The sequence below is a fragment of the Bubalus kerabau genome, chromosome 20 (assembly GCF_029407905.1).
Source record: "Bubalus kerabau isolate K-KA32 ecotype Philippines breed swamp buffalo chromosome 20, PCC_UOA_SB_1v2, whole genome shotgun sequence".
NCBI lineage: Eukaryota > Metazoa > Chordata > Mammalia > Artiodactyla > Bovidae > Bubalus > Bubalus kerabau.
In genome coordinates, this window is record NC_073643.1 from 6,891,279 (window position 1) to 6,913,603 (window position 22,325).

At 44.0% G+C, this 22,325-nt stretch overlaps 1 protein-coding gene across 1 annotated transcript in view; it reads left to right on the top strand.

Moving 5' to 3' along the window:
- Positions 1-22,325, top strand: part of TGFBR2 (transforming growth factor beta receptor 2) — a 92,595-nt gene that overhangs the window by 56,550 nt on the left and 13,720 nt on the right. The window contains exons 4-5 of the mRNA XM_055558314.1: positions 10,617-11,416; positions 13,335-13,476. Coding sequence (XP_055414289.1) covers positions 10,617-11,416; positions 13,335-13,476 — 942 coding nt within the window. The remainder of the gene's footprint in view (positions 1-10,616; positions 11,417-13,334; positions 13,477-22,325) is intronic.

Consider the following 22,325-nt stretch of genomic DNA (forward strand, 5'->3'; position numbering starts at 1 on the left):
GTTCATTTGTATCAGTTTTTAGATTCTACCTGAAGTGATATCATATGAAATTTGTCTTTCTCTGTCTAACTTATTTCACTTAGTACGATCATCTCCAGGTCCACCCATGTTGCTGCAAATGGCATTATTTCATTCTTTTTAATGGCTGAGTAGTATTCTATCACACACACACACACACACACACACACACACGGCATGTCCTCTTTCACTGCTCATCTGTTGATGGACATTGTGGTGGCGTCCATGTCTTGGCTATTGTAAATAGTGCCGCGGTGAACATTGGACAACGTATTTCTCCAGATACATGCCTAGGAGTCGGATTGCCGGATTGTATGGTAGCTTTGAGACACCTCCATACTGTCCTCCATAGTAGCTGTTACCAATTTACATTCCCACCAACGACAGTGTAGGATGGTTCCCTTTTCTCCACGTCCTCTCCAGCATTTATTGTTTGTAGATTTTTTTGATAGTGGCCATTCTGATCAATGGGAAGTGGTATGTCATTGTAGTTTTGATTTGCTTTTCTTTAATAATTAAAATACTGATCATCTTTTCATGTGTATTTTGGCTATACCTATGTCTTCTTTGGAGATATGTCTATTTAGCTCTTTTTTTTTTTTTTTAGAATTAAAAAAAAAAAATCATTTAGTTTTGGAAGTCCCAATCCCTGTGTTGGGTCTTCTCTAGTTGGGGTGCATGGGCTTCTCTCATTGCAGAGAACTGGCTCCAGGACACATGGGCTTCCACAGTTGCGGTTCTGGGGCTCCAGAGCACAGGCTCTGTAGTTGCAGCACGCAGGCTTAGTTCCACGGGCTGTGGGATCCTCCTGTGTCAGGTTGAACCCGTATCCACTGTATCGGCAGATGGATTTTTTTACCACTGAGCTACCAGGAACACCCCCACCCACTTTTTTGATTTTTTTTTTTTTTAATATTGAGCTGCACGAGCTCTTGCATATTTTAGAGATTAATCCCTTGTGGGTCTCTTCATTTGCAGACCTTTTCTCCCATTCTTGGGTTGTCTTTTTGTTTCTTTTGCTGTGCAAAAGCTTCAGAATCCCAAGTTCTTAAAAACCAACGTCTACCATGCTGTTTCCTCTAAATATACAGAATGATAACTGTCAGGTTTTGGTTTTGTTTTTTGCTTTCCATGCTGCATGGCTTGTGGGATCTTAATTTCTCAACCAGGGATAGAACCTGGACCCTTGCCAACGAAAGCACAGAGTCCCAAACACTGGACTGCCATTGTAGAACCTACTTTGATTATTCTTAGGGGTTTCTATTGCCTGATAAAATATTACTAGCTTAAGTCTAGAACTTTTTTTTCCTAGACTTCTATTGACAATTTTTTCTTCAAATTGTCAATAAAGGCAACTTGTAAGTGTGTATTAAGAAAATCATGAAATCGAATCTCAGCTCAGTGTAGTGTCTGGTTTAGAGGCAAAGGAGTAACACGAAAAGTACAATACCTTCCTTAGATTGTAGACTTGGAAAGCTCAAGAGAAGTTTCCTTCCAAGGGCTGCAAGGAGTTCAGGATTTGAAATTCAGTCACTGTTGGGTAATGTCCTGCACAAAAAGTGACCTTAAACCCCAGGCAGCAAACACAGCAGGGCAGAGAGATGATTTGGGGATATACAGGAGACTTGGGATAAAAATTCTCAAATAAGCCGTTTTAACAAAATGTACGTTGTGTTGGTCTCTTTGGAAATAATAGGGTTTTTGGGCTGAATGAAGAGTGCTTTTAATATTGTGAGCTTGTCTTCCTGATGCCACATCACCCCTTACATAAAATTGTATCATCAGAAAGGCAGCTGCCTGTCAGTGGCTCTGTTCATACAGTAGATGAGCAAGCCCAGTGACATTTGGAGACTGAACACCACTGATCAGGTGTAAAGGACCGGGTGAGATGAGCCTGTCTGGGTAGACCTTCTTACCCGGCATGGCACATTCCACCATTCTGCCTCTCAGTGCTGGTTGGTTGGGATGTAAGTCATGTTGAGTAGAAATAGCTCTAGTTGGCCTCATTGCCTGAACCATTTTTCAAAGGATTGCATTTGAAATATCCCCATTAGAATAAGGTTTGCTGAAGATTGTTGGTATGTATTCCTTATGGAGGCCTTTTGCTTTATCATATACTTGCTCTGTATCTACCGAATGGATCATACATTTTTTTCCTCCTTTAAATTATTAGTGTGGTCAGTGATAGGAGTTGTTTTATTTCCATATTTGTTTTTAATTTAAAATAATACTTTTATAGCCTTGGCTGGATTTGGATTGCTAACATTTTTATTATTGGTGCTAGTGGTAAAGAACATGAATGTCAATGCAGGAGACATAAGAGACAAGGGTTTGATCCCTGGGTCAGGAAGATCCCCTGGAGCAGGGCATGGCAACTCACTCCAGTTATTCTTGCCTGGAGAATCCCATGGACGAGGAGCTTGGCAGTCCATAGGGTCACAAAGAGTCAGACACGACTGAAGCAACTTAGCACCGCACAACACACCATTTTTATTTAGAATTCGTTTTTCAAATCGTAGTATGTAAGTGAGATTGTTCTGTAATTTTCATATATTCTCTTTGGTTTTAGTTGTCCTGCTTTCAAAGAATGAGACACAGTGCTTTTCCTATTTACTGAGCTTGGGTGACATTGAAATGACCTGTCCTTGAAAGCTTGGTGGCTCTCAGCTTCATCTGAGATGGGTGTGCAGTAGGGGCTTTGAGGGGAGCATTGTTGCGCACGTGTTTTTGGATACTTTCTTCCCCAGTTTCTACTGGGAAGAACGGAGCTTTCAGCTAAGCCGAGAGAATGCAGCAGTGAGCCCCTGTGTACCCTCCCCTTGTGTTCACCCCCTTCTCATCCCCGTGTGTATTTGGGGGTGGGGGTGCATTACAGTCACAGTTCAGCTTCCCCAGAGCAGTGAGGGCATTGTCGACCCAGGCAAGGACCACCGTGGCCTTCAGTTGTTTTCACTCTTCCATGTGTCTCTTGCTTTTTGTGACTTTGACTTTAAACAGGTGGACCATTGATTTCATAGAGGCACATTCCGGATATATCTGATGGTTCCCCACTTGTTGAGACAATGGTCAAACATTTCTATAAGAAGTCCACTGGCATTTTTATTGTAGGAAGTTTAGGGGGTTGGCAATTCTGCAAAAAACAAACTCTGACATGTGTATCCAGTCATTGGTACTAAGAAATTTGACAGTGACTCATGGGCTTTAAAAAAGATTCAAAATTACAGTTATACTCTAGGAAGATTTTTAACTACTCAATTACTTTAATGTTTGTAAGACTATTCAAGTTTTTCTTGGCTCAGTTTTAGTAAATTACACATATTAATTTTTAGGACGTTGACCAGTATTGTTTAAGTTTTCAAACTTAATGGCAAAAGCTTTTCCAGTGCCTGAGAGTCTGTGTCCTCCAGGCCTCTGTCTGCCCTTCGCTGCGATTCATGTCACCGAGGTTCACCTGCTGTGTTGGTCACTGCAGCAGAGTCTATCCAGAGTGTTGCTGATCCCTCCTGTGTCTTTGTTTTCCATTCCTCTGATTTCAGTGTTTCTCTTTACTCTCTTTCCTTCTCTTCGACCATATAGTCAGTCTGGTCCTTTCTCTAAAAGTTCATGTTGAACCCTCTGTTGGCCAAAAATCCTGGGAGCTATCATCAGCATCCCTCTTGAGGGACACTCCCCCTGCAGCTGGCCACTGCCTGCCACGCCAGCCTCCACTGTACACACAGGATCCCCGTGTGTCTAGGAAGTGACCTGCCACGCCAGCCTCTGCTGTACACACAAGATCCCTGTGTGTGTGTCTAGGAAGTGACCTGCCACACCAGCCTCCACTGTACACACAAGATCCCTGTGTGTGTGTCTAGGAAGTGACCTGCCACACCAGCCTCCTCTGTACACACAGGATCCCCGTGCACGTGTCTAGGAAGTGACCTGCCACGCCAGCCTCTGCTGTACACACAGGATCCCCGTGCACGTGTCTAGGAAGTGACCTGCCACACCAGCCTCCTCTGTACGCACAGGATCCCCGTGCACGTGTCTAGGAAGTGACCTGCCACACCAGCCTCTGCTGTACACACAGGATCCCCATGCGTGTGTCTAGGAAGTGACCTGCCATGCCAGCCTCCGCTGTACACACAGGATCCCCATGCGTGTGTCTAGGAAGTGACCTGCCATGCCAGCCTCCGCTGTACACACAGGATCCCCATGCGTGTGTCTAGGAAGTGACCTGCCATGCCAGCCTCCGCTGTACACACAGGATCCCCATGCATGTGTCTAGGAAGTGACCTGCCACGCCAGCCTCTGCTGTACACACAGGATCCCTGTGTACGTGTCTAGGAAATGAGACCTGATTCAGATCTAGCAGCATGGCTACAGGACTTCAAAATAGTCCACATGAAACCAGTGCTTGGCGTTTAGTAGGCTCTCAGTAAATGAAAGCTGTAGTTTTAAAGATCACCATTAACCCAGTGGCTTTAGACAGGAAATTCTCCCTTCCCCCCAGCCTATCTCTCTCGAGCACAGCTTCCTTGTTTGGCTCTCAGCCAGTTGCGTATATATCCTGTTGCTTTAGATGAACATGTTGGCATGTGAAAGTCTCTGTGGTTAGATGTCACTGCCGGCTTCAAGAAGCTCTGTGGTTGTCTTGCCGTGTTCACCAGCGCACCGAGGCGTATGGAGAGCAAGCATCTGATAGCCCTTTCTGTTGCTTGGGTCACTTCGTGCCTTGGTAAATTTCTGCCCAGACTGCTTCACTGAGTCAGAGGAATTGCAGAACCAATTCAGCTAGTGAAGTAGTTAGCTCTGTTGATTTGGTTTTTATCAAGATGCATTAAACAATCCATATAGGCATTTTTACTCTTGACCTTAATTTAATGTCTTTTTCTCTATGTGATTTTTTTGAAGAAAAAATAAATTATAGAGATTCAGTGTTAAGTTCCTTTTGGCAAGCAGCGATGGATTTGGGCCTCACAGAGGACTTGAAAGAGCTTGGGAGTGACCTCTTTTCATTGTGGTGTGTGTGTGCGGGATTAGGCCAGTTGTTTACTTTTAAATTACTCAGGAGGAACCTGTACCAAGGAATTTCCCCTTGAGGTTTTCTGCCAGTTTGTATGTTTTTATGGCATACTAACATTTATCTTTGATGTTTGTCCTTAAAAAATATTTATTTATCAAGATTCTGACATTTGCAAATGGCTGTTTATTTGCAGCTCACTTGGGCTCCTGTATGTGGGACACATTTGGTTGGAAATTTTGGGAATTATTAAACAGCCTGCTGGGGCCGTTGCTGGGGAGACAGCTTGGTGGTGTGGAGAGAACATAGGCTCTGGAGCCATCAGACCTGAAGGAAATGGGACCCCCTCAGTTCCTCCCCTCCCCACCCCCATGCTCACTCTGCCTTCCCTCCTTTCCACCTTCCCCTCCCTTTCCTCTCGTAGCCTCCTCTGTAAACTAGGCAGTGAACAGAAGGCTGCTGGGGGAGTAAAGTGAGATGCTGCTGATACAGTGAGGGACCTGGGATTCAGCTCAGTAAAACCCATGAGGGGTTGGTTACCTCCACCGTTCTTCACAGAGTTCAGAGGAGGGTTTCCCACCCTTTTCCACTGCAGAGCTCCCCTCACAAGGGCAGAATCTACCCTTGTCCTTGGGGCGTACAACACACCACCCCAGGAGGACCGCTCGTTGGCACCATTTCTCCCTTACTCAGTTCCTGCAGAAACAGAGGCGTCTGGAAGTTTCCACTCCAGGAAACCCGGGCAGGCAGACCAGCACTCGATGCCTTCTCTCTGGTGCTGTGCGCGCCGTGCACGCTGGGACGCCTAGCGAAGCCTGCGGATCTCTTCACAGTGATGTCTTTAAATGCCTAAAACAGCACACACGGGAATTCAAAGAAAATCCAACCTAGAGTCATACAATTAAACCATACAAATGATTTAAGAAATCTGTGATATAGTAATCTTTGCTTCCTCTATAGTAATGGTTTAAGTAATAAGATCTAGCATCAGATGGAACAAACTGAAATGGCTAAGTGCTGAATATAAAGGATTTGTTGAGGCCTCTGCAAGAAATGTTAACATGGCATAAAATTATCTGTGGTTTCTCTTGGTGACAAAGTCATGGCATGGCTCATGCTGGGAAATGTGAAATTTTAGTTAAAGATTAGAGAAAATAAAAAGGTGTCATTTTGCCCATGTAAGCTGTAAGCCCACTGAATTCTGTCTCTGGAGCCCAGGCTGAGTCACCTCTGTGTGCGCCTGGGAGGCGTCCCCTCCTTTGTAGGAACCCCAGAACTCGGTGTGGCCACTGTTGTCCCCTGTTGCAACACGGGAGTGTAAAGTGAACCTCAGGTTCTGAGCACTGGTTACTTGTGTGTCCAAGAAATAGGTGATGGAGAGTACTGATCCTTGATCTCGGGTGTCCTAGGCCTGCAACAGCTTGCAGCGGGGCTTGGGTTCCCATTCAGAGATTGGGGCTGGGTTGCAGCCGTCGAAGCACCGGATCATAGCCACTAGGCCAGTGGTCACTGACAAGGGCCCTGGCCCTTCGGCTCTGCAGAAAAGAACTTCCACGGAGATGGAAGAGAGTGAAGCAAGTAAAGTGTTTTATGAGCAGGAAGGAGTACAGTGTGCATGGACAGACACACAGGCAGACTCAGAGGGAGAGTCCCTGAGTCGCGTCCTCATGGCAGTTTAAATCACTTATATGGGGTGTTTTTTTTCCAGTTTTCCTTTGTCCAATCATTTTGATTTGCCTGGTTCACAGTCCGTATTTGGTATATCTCAGGATCCTCCCAAGTGTGCGCACACATCTCTTAGCCAAGATGGATCCTACCGAAGAGGCCTCTGGGTAGAGCATCCCATGACATTGCTCCCTCTCCGGCCTGCAGGGAGCTTTTCTGTGCCTGTGTAGTTGGGGAGGTTTCCTGACTTCCGGAATGAGAAGTATGTGGTTTGAGCGGGGCCCAGCCTTCTCCCTTAATTGTCCTGCTATTCTTGTCTTGGAGTTTTAGTCAATAGAGAACGAATTTCCAGTTGCTTTATCCTGCGGGGGGCCCATCTGCCTCCTCCCTCAGGACCAGTAGTTCAGCAATTGTATCTTGAGTTCCCTACAAGCTGTGTCCTGTGATGATGGGTTCTGAGAGAAGAAAGTAAAAAGGTTTAAGGTTCTTCCTTGTGTAAGACTTCTGATTCCCAGACAGGAGAGAAATGCACAGTGGCAGGAACACTGGTTCTTCATGAAGAACCGAGGGGAGCAGTCTACACACCCAAATGTGCCCCTTTGGACACCCCGGGATCACTTAGTGGACGGCCTGCAGTCACTTAGGCCAGCCCCAAGTGAAGACAGCCACTTCATCCAATTGAGCGCTTGTATAAAGGCATTCTTAATTGGCTCCCGGTGATGTGAAGTTTAGAAACAGCATGGCATGGGGTTAAGAGCAGGCATCTCTAATCAGAGTTTAAGAATCTACAGAATGAGGTTTATAATAATAGCAGTATCTATCTCATAGGGTTTTCTGTCAATTAAATATAAATATTATATAAAACTCTTGGCACACAGAGAAGTATATAATTTGTATTCAGTTTACTCTTCTATGTGTAATTGGGGGTTGGCAGGAAGAAATACTTCCTGCTGGTCCCTGAGTAAAGGAGAAGCTGATTGTACCTGCTCTACCCACAGCTGCTGGTTTTTCTAGGAGCAACTCAGGGGTTAACTCTGAGAGGGTGTGGGTGGCTTCTGTTTAGATAAAGCCACATCCCAGAGCTTCCTTTCAGCCTGATTTGCTATTGTTAGGGTTTTTCACCACCTCTTTGAAGTTTCAAGACTGACAGATGTTAATAGATAATTCCCTCCCCACCAAATTTTTATGTGTAGGTTTTCAAAAAGAAATCACAGGAAATTTGAGGGGAACGTAACATTTGGTTTCTGATATTGAAAGGGGGATTTCTAGAGTCTTCTTTAATCAGTACATTTCAGATTTCTGTTTCTGTGTTTCCTTTAACCTGAAAAAGACTAGAAATCAGCAAGGAATATTCTTTTTCATAAATGGACAGGAATTGGAAAATAAAATTATCAGTGATACATGAATAGTTCATTTGGATGTTTTACCCCCTTTAATGAATTGGACACACAGCTAAATAATTAGGCAATTAATATTTAGAAATTTTTCATTGGGTTGTTTTCTCATACATAAAAGAATATACACATTGGAGCAACATGACGGCTCTTCAGATTTCCCCGGTGCATTGCAGGTTGTTAAAATAGCACCAATAGAAGTGGGGCGAGCAGACTTTTTCTGTAAAGGGCCAGGTAGTAGATGTTAGGGCCAGAAGTGATCTCTTGTATGAACTACTTAGTGTCTTTTTTTTTTTTTTTTTTAATTAAACAGCCCTTTAAAAATGGAAAATCCATCCCTCTTGAGGCTGAACAACAGCATCCCCTGTACCCTGGGGCCATAGTTGCTGACCCCTGCTGAACAGCGTGGAGAATGGGAAGGAGTTTTATAAATTGAAGTCTAGTTGATTTACAGTGTTGTGTTAATTTCTGCTGTACAGCAAATTAACTCAGTTATGCTGGGAGGGATTGGGGGCAGGAGGAGAAGGGGACGACAGAGGATGAGATGGCTGGGTGGCATCACTGGCTGGATGGCATCACCAACTCGATGGGCGTGAGTTTGAGTGAACTCCAGGAGTTCGTGAGGGAGGCCTGGCGTGCTACAATTCATGGGGTCGCAAAGAGTCGGACACGACTGAGCGACTGAACTGAACTGAATACATATATATGTACATTCCAATATGTATATATAAAGGAATATATATATACATATATACATTCCCTTTTTCATATTCTTTTCCATTATGGTTTATCATAGGGTATTGAAATAGTTTCCTGTGCCAAACAGTAGGACTTTGTTATTTATCCATCGTATACATACTAGTTTGCACCTGCTAACCCCAAACTCCCAATCCATCCCTCCCCCAACCCTCTCCCTCGGGCAAGCACAAGTCTGTTTGTTATGTCTGTGATTCTGTTTGTTTCATAGATAAGTTCATTTGTGCAATATTTCAGATTCCATATGTAAGTGATAACATATTGTATTTGTCTGTCTGACTTTACTTAGTGTGATAATCTCTAGCTCCATCCATGTTGCTGCAAAAATGGCATTTCGTTCTTTTTTATGGTTGAGTCGTATTCTGTTGTCTATATGTACCACATCTTCTTTATCCAAGAAGGGAGGGATGTTGTCTCATTAATCATTCATCCAGCTTCTACAGGAAACATTTGCTGAGCAACTAAGTGCCCTGTGCCAGCTGCTTAGTAGAGTGTGGTGATCAGTACCTCTAGATTTACCCCTGTAGAGCTTACTTTCTCATGGGAGGAACAAGCAGAGAATTAAACACGTTTATTTATAAGACATCTTATGTTGTTACAGACAGGTGTCCACTTGAAGAAAACATTCCCATTGGATAGTCCAGATAGTAGAGGTGGAGTTACAGGAGAGGAATGTTATTTTCTGCAGCATCTGCTGCAGTATCTGATGCTGATACTGCATCAGTATCATTTTATCTGTCCCCTCAGTCTTGATCTCTAGGCTCATTCTTTGCTGGGTAACAGGCACCATCCATATCTCTACAAGAGTTTCTATTTCTCCTGTAGTTCAATCTTTTCCTGCAACCATTTTGTCCCATCACACTTCAGCCTCTAGTCCCACCTACCCTGGGGTCCCATGCAGCCTGCCAGTGTGAGTAAAAACTTAGGTTTTCAAGATTCAATCACCAAATTTTTCCTTCTTCCTGTTTTTAAAAATTTTATTGAAGTATAGTCAATTTACAGTGTTAATTCCGTATAGCAAAGTGCCTCAGTTATATATACATACATGTGTGTGTGTTCTTTTTCCTACTGTTCTCCGTTATGGTTTGACACAGGATGTTGAACACAGTTCCCTGTGCTATGGTAGGAGTTTGCTTATCCCGTGTATAACAGTTTGCATCTGCTTAACCCAGACTCGCACTCCACCCCTCTCCATCCCTTCTTGGGAACCCTAAGTCTGTGTCTGTGAGTGTGTTTCTGTTTTGTAGGTGGGTTCATTTGTGCCATGCTGTAGATCCCACATGTAAGGGATATCATATGATATTTGTCTTCGCTTAGTATGATAATCTCGAAGTCCATCCATGTATCTGGCAGTGGCATTATTTCATTCTTTCTTATGGCTGAGTAATATTTCATGGTATATATGTACATCTTTATCCATTCATCTGTTGATGGACATTTAGGTTATTTTTAAGTCCTGACTATTGCGAATGGAGCCAGCAAAGCATTTTTAAAGGCCAGTGAGGAGGGCCTTGTTCTCAGCTTGTAAATCAGCTTGTTCTCAATTCTGATTGGTTGATGGTGAATTTCGATTTCCCAGCTAAGTTTTGAGGGAAGAGTAAAAGACGTTGACTAGATGGCCAGATGGACAAGCACACCCAAGCATCCATGCCTGGAATAAAAACTTACCATACCGTGTCCATGACAACTGTGCTGATGGTAAAGCCCACAGTGCCTGGGGCGTGGACCACTTCTTCCCAGGCCACACCTGCTGACCCGCTCCTTCTCTGTTTCCACTTCAGAGTACACCAGCAGTAACCCCGACTTGCTGCTGGTCATCTTCCAAGTGACAGGCGTCAGCCTCCTGCCGCCGCTGGGCATCGCCATCGCCGTCATCGTCACTTTCTACTGCTACCGCATCCACCGGCAGCAGAAGCTGAGCCCGGCCTGGGACTCGGGCAAGCCGCGCAAGCTGATGGAGTTCAGCGAGCACCTGGCCATCATCCTGGAGGACGACCGCTCCGACATCAGCTCCACCTGCGCCAACAACATCAACCACAACACGGAGCTGCTGCCCATCGAGCTGGACACCCTGGTGGGCAAGGGGCGCTTCGCCGAGGTCTACAAGGCCAAGCTGAAGCAGAACACGTCTGAGCAGTTCGAGACCGTGGCCGTCAAGATCTTCCCCTACGAGGAGTATGCCTCCTGGAAGACGGAGAAGGACATCTTCTCGGACATCAACCTCAAGCACGAGAACATCCTGCAGTTTCTGACGGCGGAGGAGCGCAAGACGGAGCTGGGCAAGCAGTACTGGCTCATCACTGCCTTCCACGCCAAGGGCAACCTGCAGGAGTACCTGACGCGCCATGTCATCAGCTGGGAGGACCTGCGCCGGCTGGGCGGCTCGCTGGCCCGCGGCATCGCGCACCTGCATAGCGACCACACCCTGTGCGGCCGGCCCAAGATGCCCATCGTGCACAGGGACCTCAAGAGCTCCAACATCCTGGTCAAGGGCGACCTCACCTGCTGCCTCTGTGACTTCGGGCTCTCACTGCGGCTGGACCCCACCCTGTCGGTGGATGACCTGGCCAACAGTGGGCAGGTAGGCCAACAGTGGGCAGGTAGGGTGGCCCTGCCCCTCGCTGCTGGCGTCCCTCCCGCTCGTGCTCCATCCGCCCCTCCCGCTTGCGCTCCTTCTGCCCCTCCCGCTTGCGCTCCTTCTGCCCTGCACTCTGACCTCGCCCAGGGGATCCTCTCAGCCCAGGAAGCGCCCTGCTCTCCTGCCAGGGTGCTTCCGACAGCCAGCAGCACTTCTCTACCTGGCTCTCAGACCCTTCCCAGTCTAGCACAGCCATTTTCTCCTTGAGTCAGTCCTCATTTCTCGTCCATTTAGACTTTTTTTCTTTGCTTCAAGCACTGCTAGTATTTCTTTTTCCTTAGGGTTGTACTCAGCCTCTTTCTGCTCTGTACTTTTGGTCCTTATGTTGCCTTTTTTTTTTTTTTTTTTTTAACCATTTTAGAAGGCAGTCTCCTTGAAGTCCAAATCCACATACATTTGGTCACATCCAACACAAGGCCTTGAACAGGCAAAGAGACCAATAAGTATCTATAGAGTGAGTGACTGACTGGGTGAAGGGAGAGTTCTTCTTTTGAAACATCTCACAGATTAAAATGGAAACCTTTTAATGTTACCAGTGGGTGCCCCAGGTGGCACTATGGTAAAGAACCCACCTGCCAGTGCAGGAGACATAAGAGACTTGGGTTCAGTCCCTAGGCCAGGAAGGTCCCCTGGAGAAGGAAAAGGCAACCCGCCAGGAAGGTCCCCTGGAGAAGGAAAAGGCAACCCACGCCAGCATTCTCGCCTAGAGAATCCCATGGACAGAGGAGCCTGGCGGGCTACCGTCCATGGGGTTGCAAGAGTCAGACACGACTGAGCGACTTAGCACACAGCACACAGCATTGTCATGCTTTATAAAAGATGGGCCCCGTGTTTCACACACCAGAAGCGTGGCTGTGACTCAGAGTAAAGTCTTGGGAGCATCGTTGCCTCCTCTGACCAGGCTGAGGGTTGTGCTTTTGGAGCATCTCGTCACTGCTCAGGCAGCCCTCCAGGGGTGCACATCCAGTGAGGAGATGAACACGTTGAAACTCAGATGAATCAATGTGCCAGGGTGACCAGTCGTGGAGTGACTTATTAAAAAGAAACTTGTCTTCTAATGCATGACAATAAAAAGCATTATTTTGGAGTAATATTATCAACTCACTTGACATTCCCCTGAATCCTTGGGAAGGTAGGACATCGCTGTTATTTAGTCAGTCTATACAAGCTGCATTATCACTCACTCAAATGATTTTTTTCTTAGAAATATTTTTTTCTTTTTTCCTATGTATCACAGTGTTTTCACACTGTCAGATAAAATCACACAGCATGCCTATCAAAATTATAAAATGACCAGATTTGAGCTTGTAGTGGAAATACTTCTGTATAGTTCCACTCAGCAGAGCTTTTATGTAATTATATGACATCCTCGGCACACTAGAACGTACCAGGGGGTGAACAAAGAAGACTAACGCAACCCTCAGGGGACAAAAAGGATCCTGGCAATTATTATTTTCACCTCGTATCTTGGAGTTTCGAGAATGAAAAGATATTTAATTTGGAAAAACACTGAACGTGTCCGTCACCAGTGTGGTCTCAGGGTCTCTGCAAGGACGTTATTGCACACGTGGTATGATGATCTTGTGTCCTGAGCCTGGACACAGCAGCTCTGCACTTTGCCATTTCCTTATTTTGGCATTTGTTCTTTATATTCTTTCAAGGTTTTTCAGGGAGAGACAACCTATTTTTTTAAAAATTGCATAAGCTCTACCTTTCTATGCAGGTCTCATTATCTTAAAAAGCATCATGGTTTTTAAAGACCAACTAACTACTCACGTAGGGGTCCAAGCGTCAGCTGTATTTTGAAAGCAGACCTGCGGTTGGAGTTGGATGACGGGCCTCCGTGTGTGTTCTTCTTTAGGTGGGAACGGCGAGATACATGGCTCCAGAGGTCCTCGAGTCCAGGATGAATCTGGAGAACGTGGAGTCCTTCAAGCAGACTGATGTCTACTCCATGGCCCTGGTGCTCTGGGAGATGACGTCTCGCTGCAACGCAGTGGGAGGTAGGCGTGGACCACCATCCTGGTGGACCTCCAAATGATGCTGTGCTCATTGCTTCAGCACGAGTTCAGGGATACGGAAGAGCTGTGTGAGATCTGGTAGGACACAGATATTCCAGCATGATGTGGAATCACGCCTTAGTTCCGTAGCTGAAAGCCAGGTTCGGAGCATAAAGCATTTTATCTCCTTTCCTGAAGTATATAATTACTTTTCCCTGGACCCATCTCTCCACTGGTATCTACAGATCTAGCAAGAGAGGAACACTAATAATATTTATAAGAATTCATTTCTTCTTTGATTCAGAAAATTATCTGATTTTTTTAAGGTTTTTCAGAATTAAAAGGTCCAGAAAATAGATTTTACTTAAAATTTACTTTTATGGACTTAACTTTCCTTTGCTGGAGAAAACAAGCAGAATGGTTTGACGGATTTGTTTAGGTTTTGAAAAATCTAGAGAAGAGAGGTTATTGAGGAATGAATGCAGCATTCTTCAGGGGTACCGGGGATGTCATGTTTTAGAGGGCATTGTCCCCTCATCTTCCTGGAGATGGGCATGGCTGATGTCCACACCACTTCATCCTTTTCTGGGCCTTCTCTCAGCGGTTACCGTCAGGATCTGAGGTCTCACCTTAGAAGTGTATATATCCTAACCCTGTCCTGGTGGGATGCTAAGTCAAGCCAGGCTAACTCCAATTTTATGTTTAACCCTTTGTTTCATAATAATTTTAGACTCACAGAATCATTGCGTGAGTAGTACAGGGAGTTCCCATATGCTCTTCACCCAGCTACCCCTCCTGTTAACATCTTACCTAAACCAAGTCCCCAGAATTGGGGAACAGGATTCACTCTGGGATTCCACATTACTTTGGTGTCCAGGCCACCTCAGTCTCCTTCAACATGTGATGGTCGCTCAGCCTGTTTCTTTTGTGACCTTGGCAAGAATTCAGACCAGTTATTTTATAAACAGTCTCCCACTGTGGGTTGCTCTGATGCCTTCCTGTGGTTAGACTGGGATCGTGCCTTTCCAGGCAGGAATGCCTCAAATGGTGCCGTGCCCTCAGCGCCGCACGCGGCTGGTGTGCCAGCGTGCTTGCTGGCCCGTCTCCTCACACGCTGAAGGCGGCCCCAGCTCTCTCCCTGGGGAGACACTACCTTTTCCATGTGTAATTAATACATATCTTGTGGGAAGGCGCTTTGACCTGTTTCTACTAAACACCTGTTTAATAAGGAGACTAGACCTGTTTTTTAATAATAATTTTACCTGCTGATTTTTAGGGTCAATTAATAGTTCTTGCAGACGATTATTACTGTAACATTTGCTTAATGGTGATTTTCTATTTTTCTTATCCCTTCTACATATTTTTCACAGATGCTTGGGAAATATCTGTCCTTTCTCTCACCAGCCCCTGTTATTTATTCATTTTACTCTGTGTTTACATGAGTATGGGATTGTGGGTATTTTATTCCGTGGATATTTAATGTTATCAGTATTTGTCACTTAGGTCAGTTTTGGGCACTGGCCAGACTCTCCAGCGTTTTGCTCCAGGTGGATTAGGTTGTCATCATTGCTGGCTCTCATCATTCCTCCTGCTGAGGACTTCCTTAGCTGACTGTCCAGGATGGGCCAGGCTGGGAGCCTTGCTGTCCCATCACCCATATCCTTGGGTCCCTGCACAGGACATAGAACTTCCTGTCTGGCTAACCCAGTTATTTTCTGGTTTTCTGCATGAGATGTCTTCCCCCACAGTATTTCCAAAAGTAACTGATTTTTTCCTTGCACAGTGAAATTTGTTGAACCAAGTTTCAGTCACTGAGAATCGTTTTCTGCTTGAAGCTTTGACAGTTCCAAAATGAACCCTTAGACCAGACCAGCGTGAACTGTGAAAGAGGGGACATGCCGCTGTCACTGTCAGAACAAATTCACCTAGGTTTTGGTATCTCTCTTATCCTTTCAAAACGGCTCATCGTCTATAAACATGCAGGAGCCCATCTCTGCCGTCCCCCCTGTTGGTGTCACCGGCTTCTTAAGGCCTGATTTGAGCTCCCTGCTTCCACAGTCGTCAGTGACTGAAGCCCTTTCCTGTTGATATTTGCTGAGTGTGGAAGAATTCTGGCTAGTGGGGAAGAACCGAGTTCACCAGCTTTTACAAGATCTAAAAACGGATACAGTATAAACAAGTTTTCCCAAGGAAGGAACAGGGTCCTATTTGTTCAGTAATCCTCATAACCTTTAGGATAAGAACAGACGGCTTTGGGGAACCGGAAAAGAGGCCATCCCTGTTCTCATTTTGTTTGATCTTAAGCCCACAGTACGGTTTCTCCCATCAGGCTGCAAAATCAAAGTGATTTGTCTATCCTCACTTTGGCCCAGCAGACAGCCCTTCTCTTGACTAAGTGTGTGAACTCACGTGTTAATAACCCCTCTCTTTTGTCTACTTTTAAAAGTGTTATTATATTTGGGTTTTTTGTTTTGTTTTGTTTTGTTTTTTGCATGTATGTGTGCGTCAAAAACTGTAAAGGCAGATTTTCAGCCTAATCTTAATTTCAGAGACTCTTATATTTAAAGATCTTCTTAGAAGATACGTTAAAGTTAGGACCTTCTAAGGGGAGTTAGGATGTGCTGCCTCTTCCCTGTTGTACAAACACAGATTTCCGTAGAGAAGCTTGCTGTCCACTGATGAAACAGGCTTTTCCCCCCTTTCCTTTTTAAATATTTGCATTTTCAGACACATTTCTTTCTTTACACATAAAATAGGTAATACCACTCTAGTGGATATTAGGCTTTAATTTATACAGAGGGCAGAATATAAAAGGCCTTCCTGAAGCTTAAACTTCTTTGTATAACTTGAAATACAACATAAGAAATTACTATCTTTTTCATGGACAGTCTCATTTCAGAAAAGGAAATGTGGAAAATGCTTACCTCAGTGTGGTGAGTTATAGACTGGTATTTTACTTCACAAAATAGATCCACTGATATTCCCTCTCAGTTATTCTGAGGAGCTGGACATCTGACTGAATGAAGCAGGAGTCTAGGCATCAAGGAACTCTCTTGCAGGGGGAGAATGTGAAATCCCAGCTTTCTTGCCTGGAGAACAGGACCCCATTCTATTCTCAGGGCTGAGCCCAAACTTTTGGCCTGGAGGCCCAGGCGCTGCCTGCTTTTTTCTGCATTTATCACAGGACTCAGTACGAGACTTTGTCTTGCGCTGTTTACGAGGCCTGGAACACTGAAGGAGACTTTTTTGCAGGCAAGGCAGGGAGCACCAGACTGAGTGCCCAGGTTGGCTAAAGACAATGTGACAGCAGGGTCAGGCAAGGAGGGTTAGATCAGCTCTTGAGGGAACAGTGAGCCTCGGAAGTGTCTTCTCTGCGCAAGCAGCAGAGAGGGAACATGAGCAAGAGAAAGCATGACACTGGAGAAGCCACATTCTTCTCAGGTGAGAACATGCAGACATAGTAAGAGCACCCTTTGGAAGCAAGCTGGTCCAGCTCCCTTACCACAAGACATGGATTGTCGTAAGTGAAGAAGGTGGTCAAAAATGAAAGGCTTTCTGGTGGAAGTAGGTTTGGTCCAGATGAAGAAGGCCACAAGAAATGATAGCTACCATTACATAAGCAATAGCATTATGGAACAATTCATCCCACTTACCAAGGGTTCTTTGAAGGGTGTGCTGTTACTAGCCCCATTTTACAGGTGGGTAAACTGAGGCTTCAGGAAGTATGATAGTGGAGACAGAAATCAACGCCCTGTGGTCTGACTCTGGCCCACAGGCCCTAAATGTCCTACTACAGGACTGATAGCTTATTTAGTCGGTGGCAGCTAGGATTACCATTATTACTGCGGAAGGGGTAGTCAGTCCTACTCTGTATAACAGCCTTTGACTTGAAGCCCTGCTGAAAGCGCCTGGCGGGACCATGCAGCGGTGGCCTCCCCGCAGCATGTTCCCGGCGGTGGACTTTGTGAGTCTGTTAATGGAATCCCAAAGCTGTTAAATGCTGTAGCATGTGTACCTCACACGCCTCGGTGCCTCAAAGTCTGAGATAACTTCTTTACCCTTTCTCTCTGAAGATGTATCAATTCATTATTTCTTTCACCCAACCTGTGTTTTTTGAGTACCTTCTGTGTGGCAGGCATTATTCAAAATGGTAAGGGTGCAGAGACTCTCAGGAGATGGAAAAGTAGAAGGTACTGAGCTTCCCTGCTTCTCACAAAAACACCAAAATCACAACTAACTGCTGAAAGCCATCAACAGCAAAGAAATGGTGGAACCTACCAAAAGATACCATAGGTCCAAAGACAAAGAAGAGCCCATAACAAGAAAGTAAGAGGGGTGCAGTTGCGATAAAATCAAGTCCAATACCTGCTGGGTGGGAAACCCACAGATTGGAAAGCAATTATATTGTGGAGGTTCTGCCACAGGAATGAACGTTCTGAGCCTTACATCAGGCTCCCCAGCCTGGCGGTCTGTCAACGGGAGGAGGAGCCCCCAGAACATCTGACTTTGAAGGTCAGCAGGGTTTGTTTGCAGAACTGGGGAAAACAGAAGCCCCACTCTTAGAGGGCACACACAGAGTCTTGTGCACAGCAAGACGCAGGGGGAAAAGCAGTGACCTCATAAGAGCCTGCTGGTATTAGACGGTCTCTTGCAAGGCTGAGGCACAGCTGTGACTTACTGTGGGGACAAAGACCCTGGTGGCAGTGGTTCTGGGGAGTTCTCATTGCTGTGAGCCCTCCTAAAGGCCGTCATTTTTTCACCATGACCTGGCCCCACACAGCAGCCTACAGGCTCCAATTCTGGGATGCCGCAGGCTAACCAACCGGAAGAGTTGACTCATTGGAAAAGACTCTGATGCTGGGAGGGATTGGGGGCAGGAGGAGAAGGGGACGACAGAGGACGAGATGGCTGGATGGCGTCACTGACTCGATGGACGTGGGTCTGAGTGGACTCCGGGAGTTGGTGATGGACAGGGAGGCCTGGCGTGCTGCGGTTCATGGGGTCGCAAAGAGTCGGACACGAACAAGCGACTGAACTGAACTGAACCAACCAGAATGGTGGGAACACAGCCTCACCCATTAGCAGACAAGCTGCTTAAAAACTTCCTGAGCATGTGACTGCCCAATAAACACACCTGTTGACACAGCTCTGCCCACCTGAGGGACAAGAACCAGTTTCATGCACGGGTGGGAAGAAACCAATCCCGCCCACCAGGATGCCAGCACAAGCATCTTATACCAGCCTCATCCACCAGGGGGCAGACAACAGAAGCAAGAAGACCTACAACCCTGCAGCCAGTGGAACACAAACTGCAATCATAGAAAGGTAGACAAAAATGAAATGGCAGAATATGTCTGAGATGAAGAAACAAGATAAAACCCCAGGTGACCAGCTAAATGAAGTGGAGATAGGCAATCTACCCAAAAAAGAATTCAGAGTAATAACAGTAAAGATTATCCAAGATCTCAAAAAAACAATGCAGGCATAGATAGAAAAGATGCAAGAAATGCTTAAAACAGAGCTAGAAGATCTAAAGAACGAACACGCATAGATGAACAATAAAATACTGAAATGAAAAATACACTCGAATAGAATAAATGAGGCAGAAGAATGGATAAGTGAGTTGGAATACAGAATTGTGGAAATCACTACTATAGAACAGAATATAAAGAGAATGAAAAGAAATGAAGAGTCTGAGAGGCCTCAGGAGCAACATTAAATGCACCAACATTTTCATCATAGTGTCCCACAAGAAGAGAGAGAAAGGACTTGAGAAAATATTTGAAGAGATACCAGCTGAAAAATTCCCTGACATGGGAATGGAAACAGTCACCCACGTCCAGAGAGCTCAGAGACTCCCAGGTAGGATAAACACAAGGAGGAACACTCAAGACTCACAATCATCCAATCGACAAAAATTAAAGACAAAGAAAATTTTAACAGCAACAAGGAAAAATCGACAAATAGCATACAAAGGAACTCCCATAAGGTTATAAAGCTGATTTTTCAGCAGAAACTCTTAGGAAGTGGTATAATATATTTAAAGTTATGAAAGGGAAGAGTCTATGACCAAGAATCTACAAGCAGGAGTCTACAAGCAAGGTTCTCTTTCAGATACAATTAAGAAATCAAAAGTTTTACAGACAAGCAAAAGCTGGAGAATTCTGTACCACCAAACCAGCCTTGCAACAAATGCTAAAGGAACTTTTCTAGGCAAAAAGAAAAAAAGAGCCACAACTAGAAACAAGCAAATTACAAATGGCAAAGCTCACCATTAAAGGCAAGCAGACAGTAATGGTAGGAAATCATTCATACTCAAATATGATGTCAAAACCAGTGACTGTGAGACTAGGAGAGCACAAATGCAGGATATTGGAAGTGTATTTGAAATGAAAAGGCAAGCAACTGAAAACAATCTTGTTTATGTATAGACTGCTGTATCCAAACCTCATGGTAATCACAAACGGAAAATCTACAGTAGGTGCACACGGAAAAAAGCAGCCAAAACACAACACTAAAGTTACCAAATCACAAGAGGAGAGAAGAAAAGAGAAACGAAATAAAAAACCTACGAGAAACAATTCCAGAACAATTAATAAAATAGCAAAAAAAGAGCATATACATTGATAATTATCTGAAATGTAACTGGATTTGATAATTATCTGAAATGTAACTGGATTAAATGCTCCAACCAAGAAACATAGACTGGCTAAATGCTTACAAAAACAAGACCTATACATGTGCTGTCTACAAGAGACACACTTCAGACCTAGGGACACATACAGACTGAAAGTGAGGGGATGGAAAAAGGTATTCCATGCAAGTGCAAATCAAAAGAAAGCTGGAGTAGCAATACATATATCAGACAAAATATTCTTTAAAGACTGTTACAAGATACAAAGACAGATACTACATAGTCATCAAGGGATCAATCCAAGAAAAAGATATAACAGTTGTAATATATTTATATATATGTAAATATATATGCACCCAACATAGGAGCACTTCACTATATAAGGCAAATACTAATAGCCATTAAAGGAGAAATTGACAATGATACTCTTTGATCAACGGATGGATCATTCAGAAAGAAAATAAGGAAACACAGGCCTTAAATGACACATTAGACCAGAGGGACTTAATTGATATCTATAGAGCATTCCATTAAAACTGCAAAGAACAAAAACATGTGGAGGCTAAACAGTATGCTACTAAACGGTCAATGGATCACTGAAAAAGTCAAAGAGGAAGTCAGAAAATACCTAGAGACAAACGAAAACAAAAGCATGACGATGCAAAACAGATGCAGCAAAACCAGTGCTAAATGGAAAGTTTATATCAATACGGTCTTATCTCAGGAAACAGGGTAAATCCCAAATAAACAACCTAAGGTTATACCTAAAGCAACTAGAAAAAGAGCAACAAATAAAACCCACAGTGCAAGCAAAGAGATCATAAAGATCATAGCAGTAAAAAATGAAACAGAGACAAAACAATAGATAAGATCAGTGAAACTAGACAGCTAGTTCTTTGAAAAGATAAACAAAATTGACAAACCTTTAGCCAGACTCATCAAGAAAAACTAGAGGGCTCAAATCAATAAAATTAGAAATGAAAAAGGAAAAGCTACAGTGGACATCACAGAATACAAAGGATCATAAGAGACTACTACAAGCAACTATATGCCAATAAAATGGACAACTTAGAATAAATGGACAAATTCTTTAAAAGGTACAATCTCTCAAGACTGACCCAGGAAGAAATAGAAAATATGAACAGACCAGTCACAAGTATGGAACTGAAACCATGATTTTAAAATTCCCAACAAACAAAAAACACTCCCATACTTATTCTGTGAGGCCATCACTCTGGTACCAAAACCAGACAAAGATATCAGAAAAGAAGAAAATCACAGACCAATATCACTAGTGAACATAGAACCAAAAATCTTCAACAAAAATACTAGCAAATCAAATCCCAATATAGTAAAAGGCTCATAGACCATGATCAAGTGGGATTTACTGCTGAGATGCAAGGTTTTTTTCCTAATATCTGCAAATGAATCGGCATAATACACCATATTAACAAACTGAAGAATAAATTTGTTTCTTATAGTAAACACTCATACCATATGATATAAATAAATCATCATACCATGTGATCCTCTCAACAGATACAGGAAAAGCTTCTGACAAAATTCACACTCATGTATAATGAAAATCTCCAGAAGGTGGACATAGAAGAAACATAATTCAACATAACAAAAGCCATATATGACAAACCTACAGTCAACATCCTACTGAATGGTGATAAGCTGAAAGCATTTCCTCTAAGATCAGAACAAGGTATGATATCCACTCTCACCAGTTTATTCAACAGTTTTGGAAATCCTAAATTCACTGTAATCAGAGAAGAAAAGAACGAAAAGGAATCCAAATTGGAAAAGAAGTAAAACTATCACTGTTTGCAGATAACATGATACTACAGATAGAAAATCCTGAAGATGTTACCAGAAAACTGTTTGAGCTCATCAATGAATTTGATAACATTGCAGGATACAAAATTAATACACAGAATCTGTTGCATTTCTACACACTAACACCAACAGACTAAAATATGAAATTAAAGGAACAATCAACCCTATTTATCATTGCATCAAAAAGAATAAAATACCTAGGGATAAATGTACCTAAGGAGGCAAAAGACATGTACTCCAAAAATTTTATACATGCTGATAAAAGAAACCAAAGGTAACACAAACAGATGGAAAGATACACCATGTTTCTGGATCGGAAGACATATTGTCAAAATGACTATACTCCCCAAGGCAATCTACAGATTCATTGCAGTCT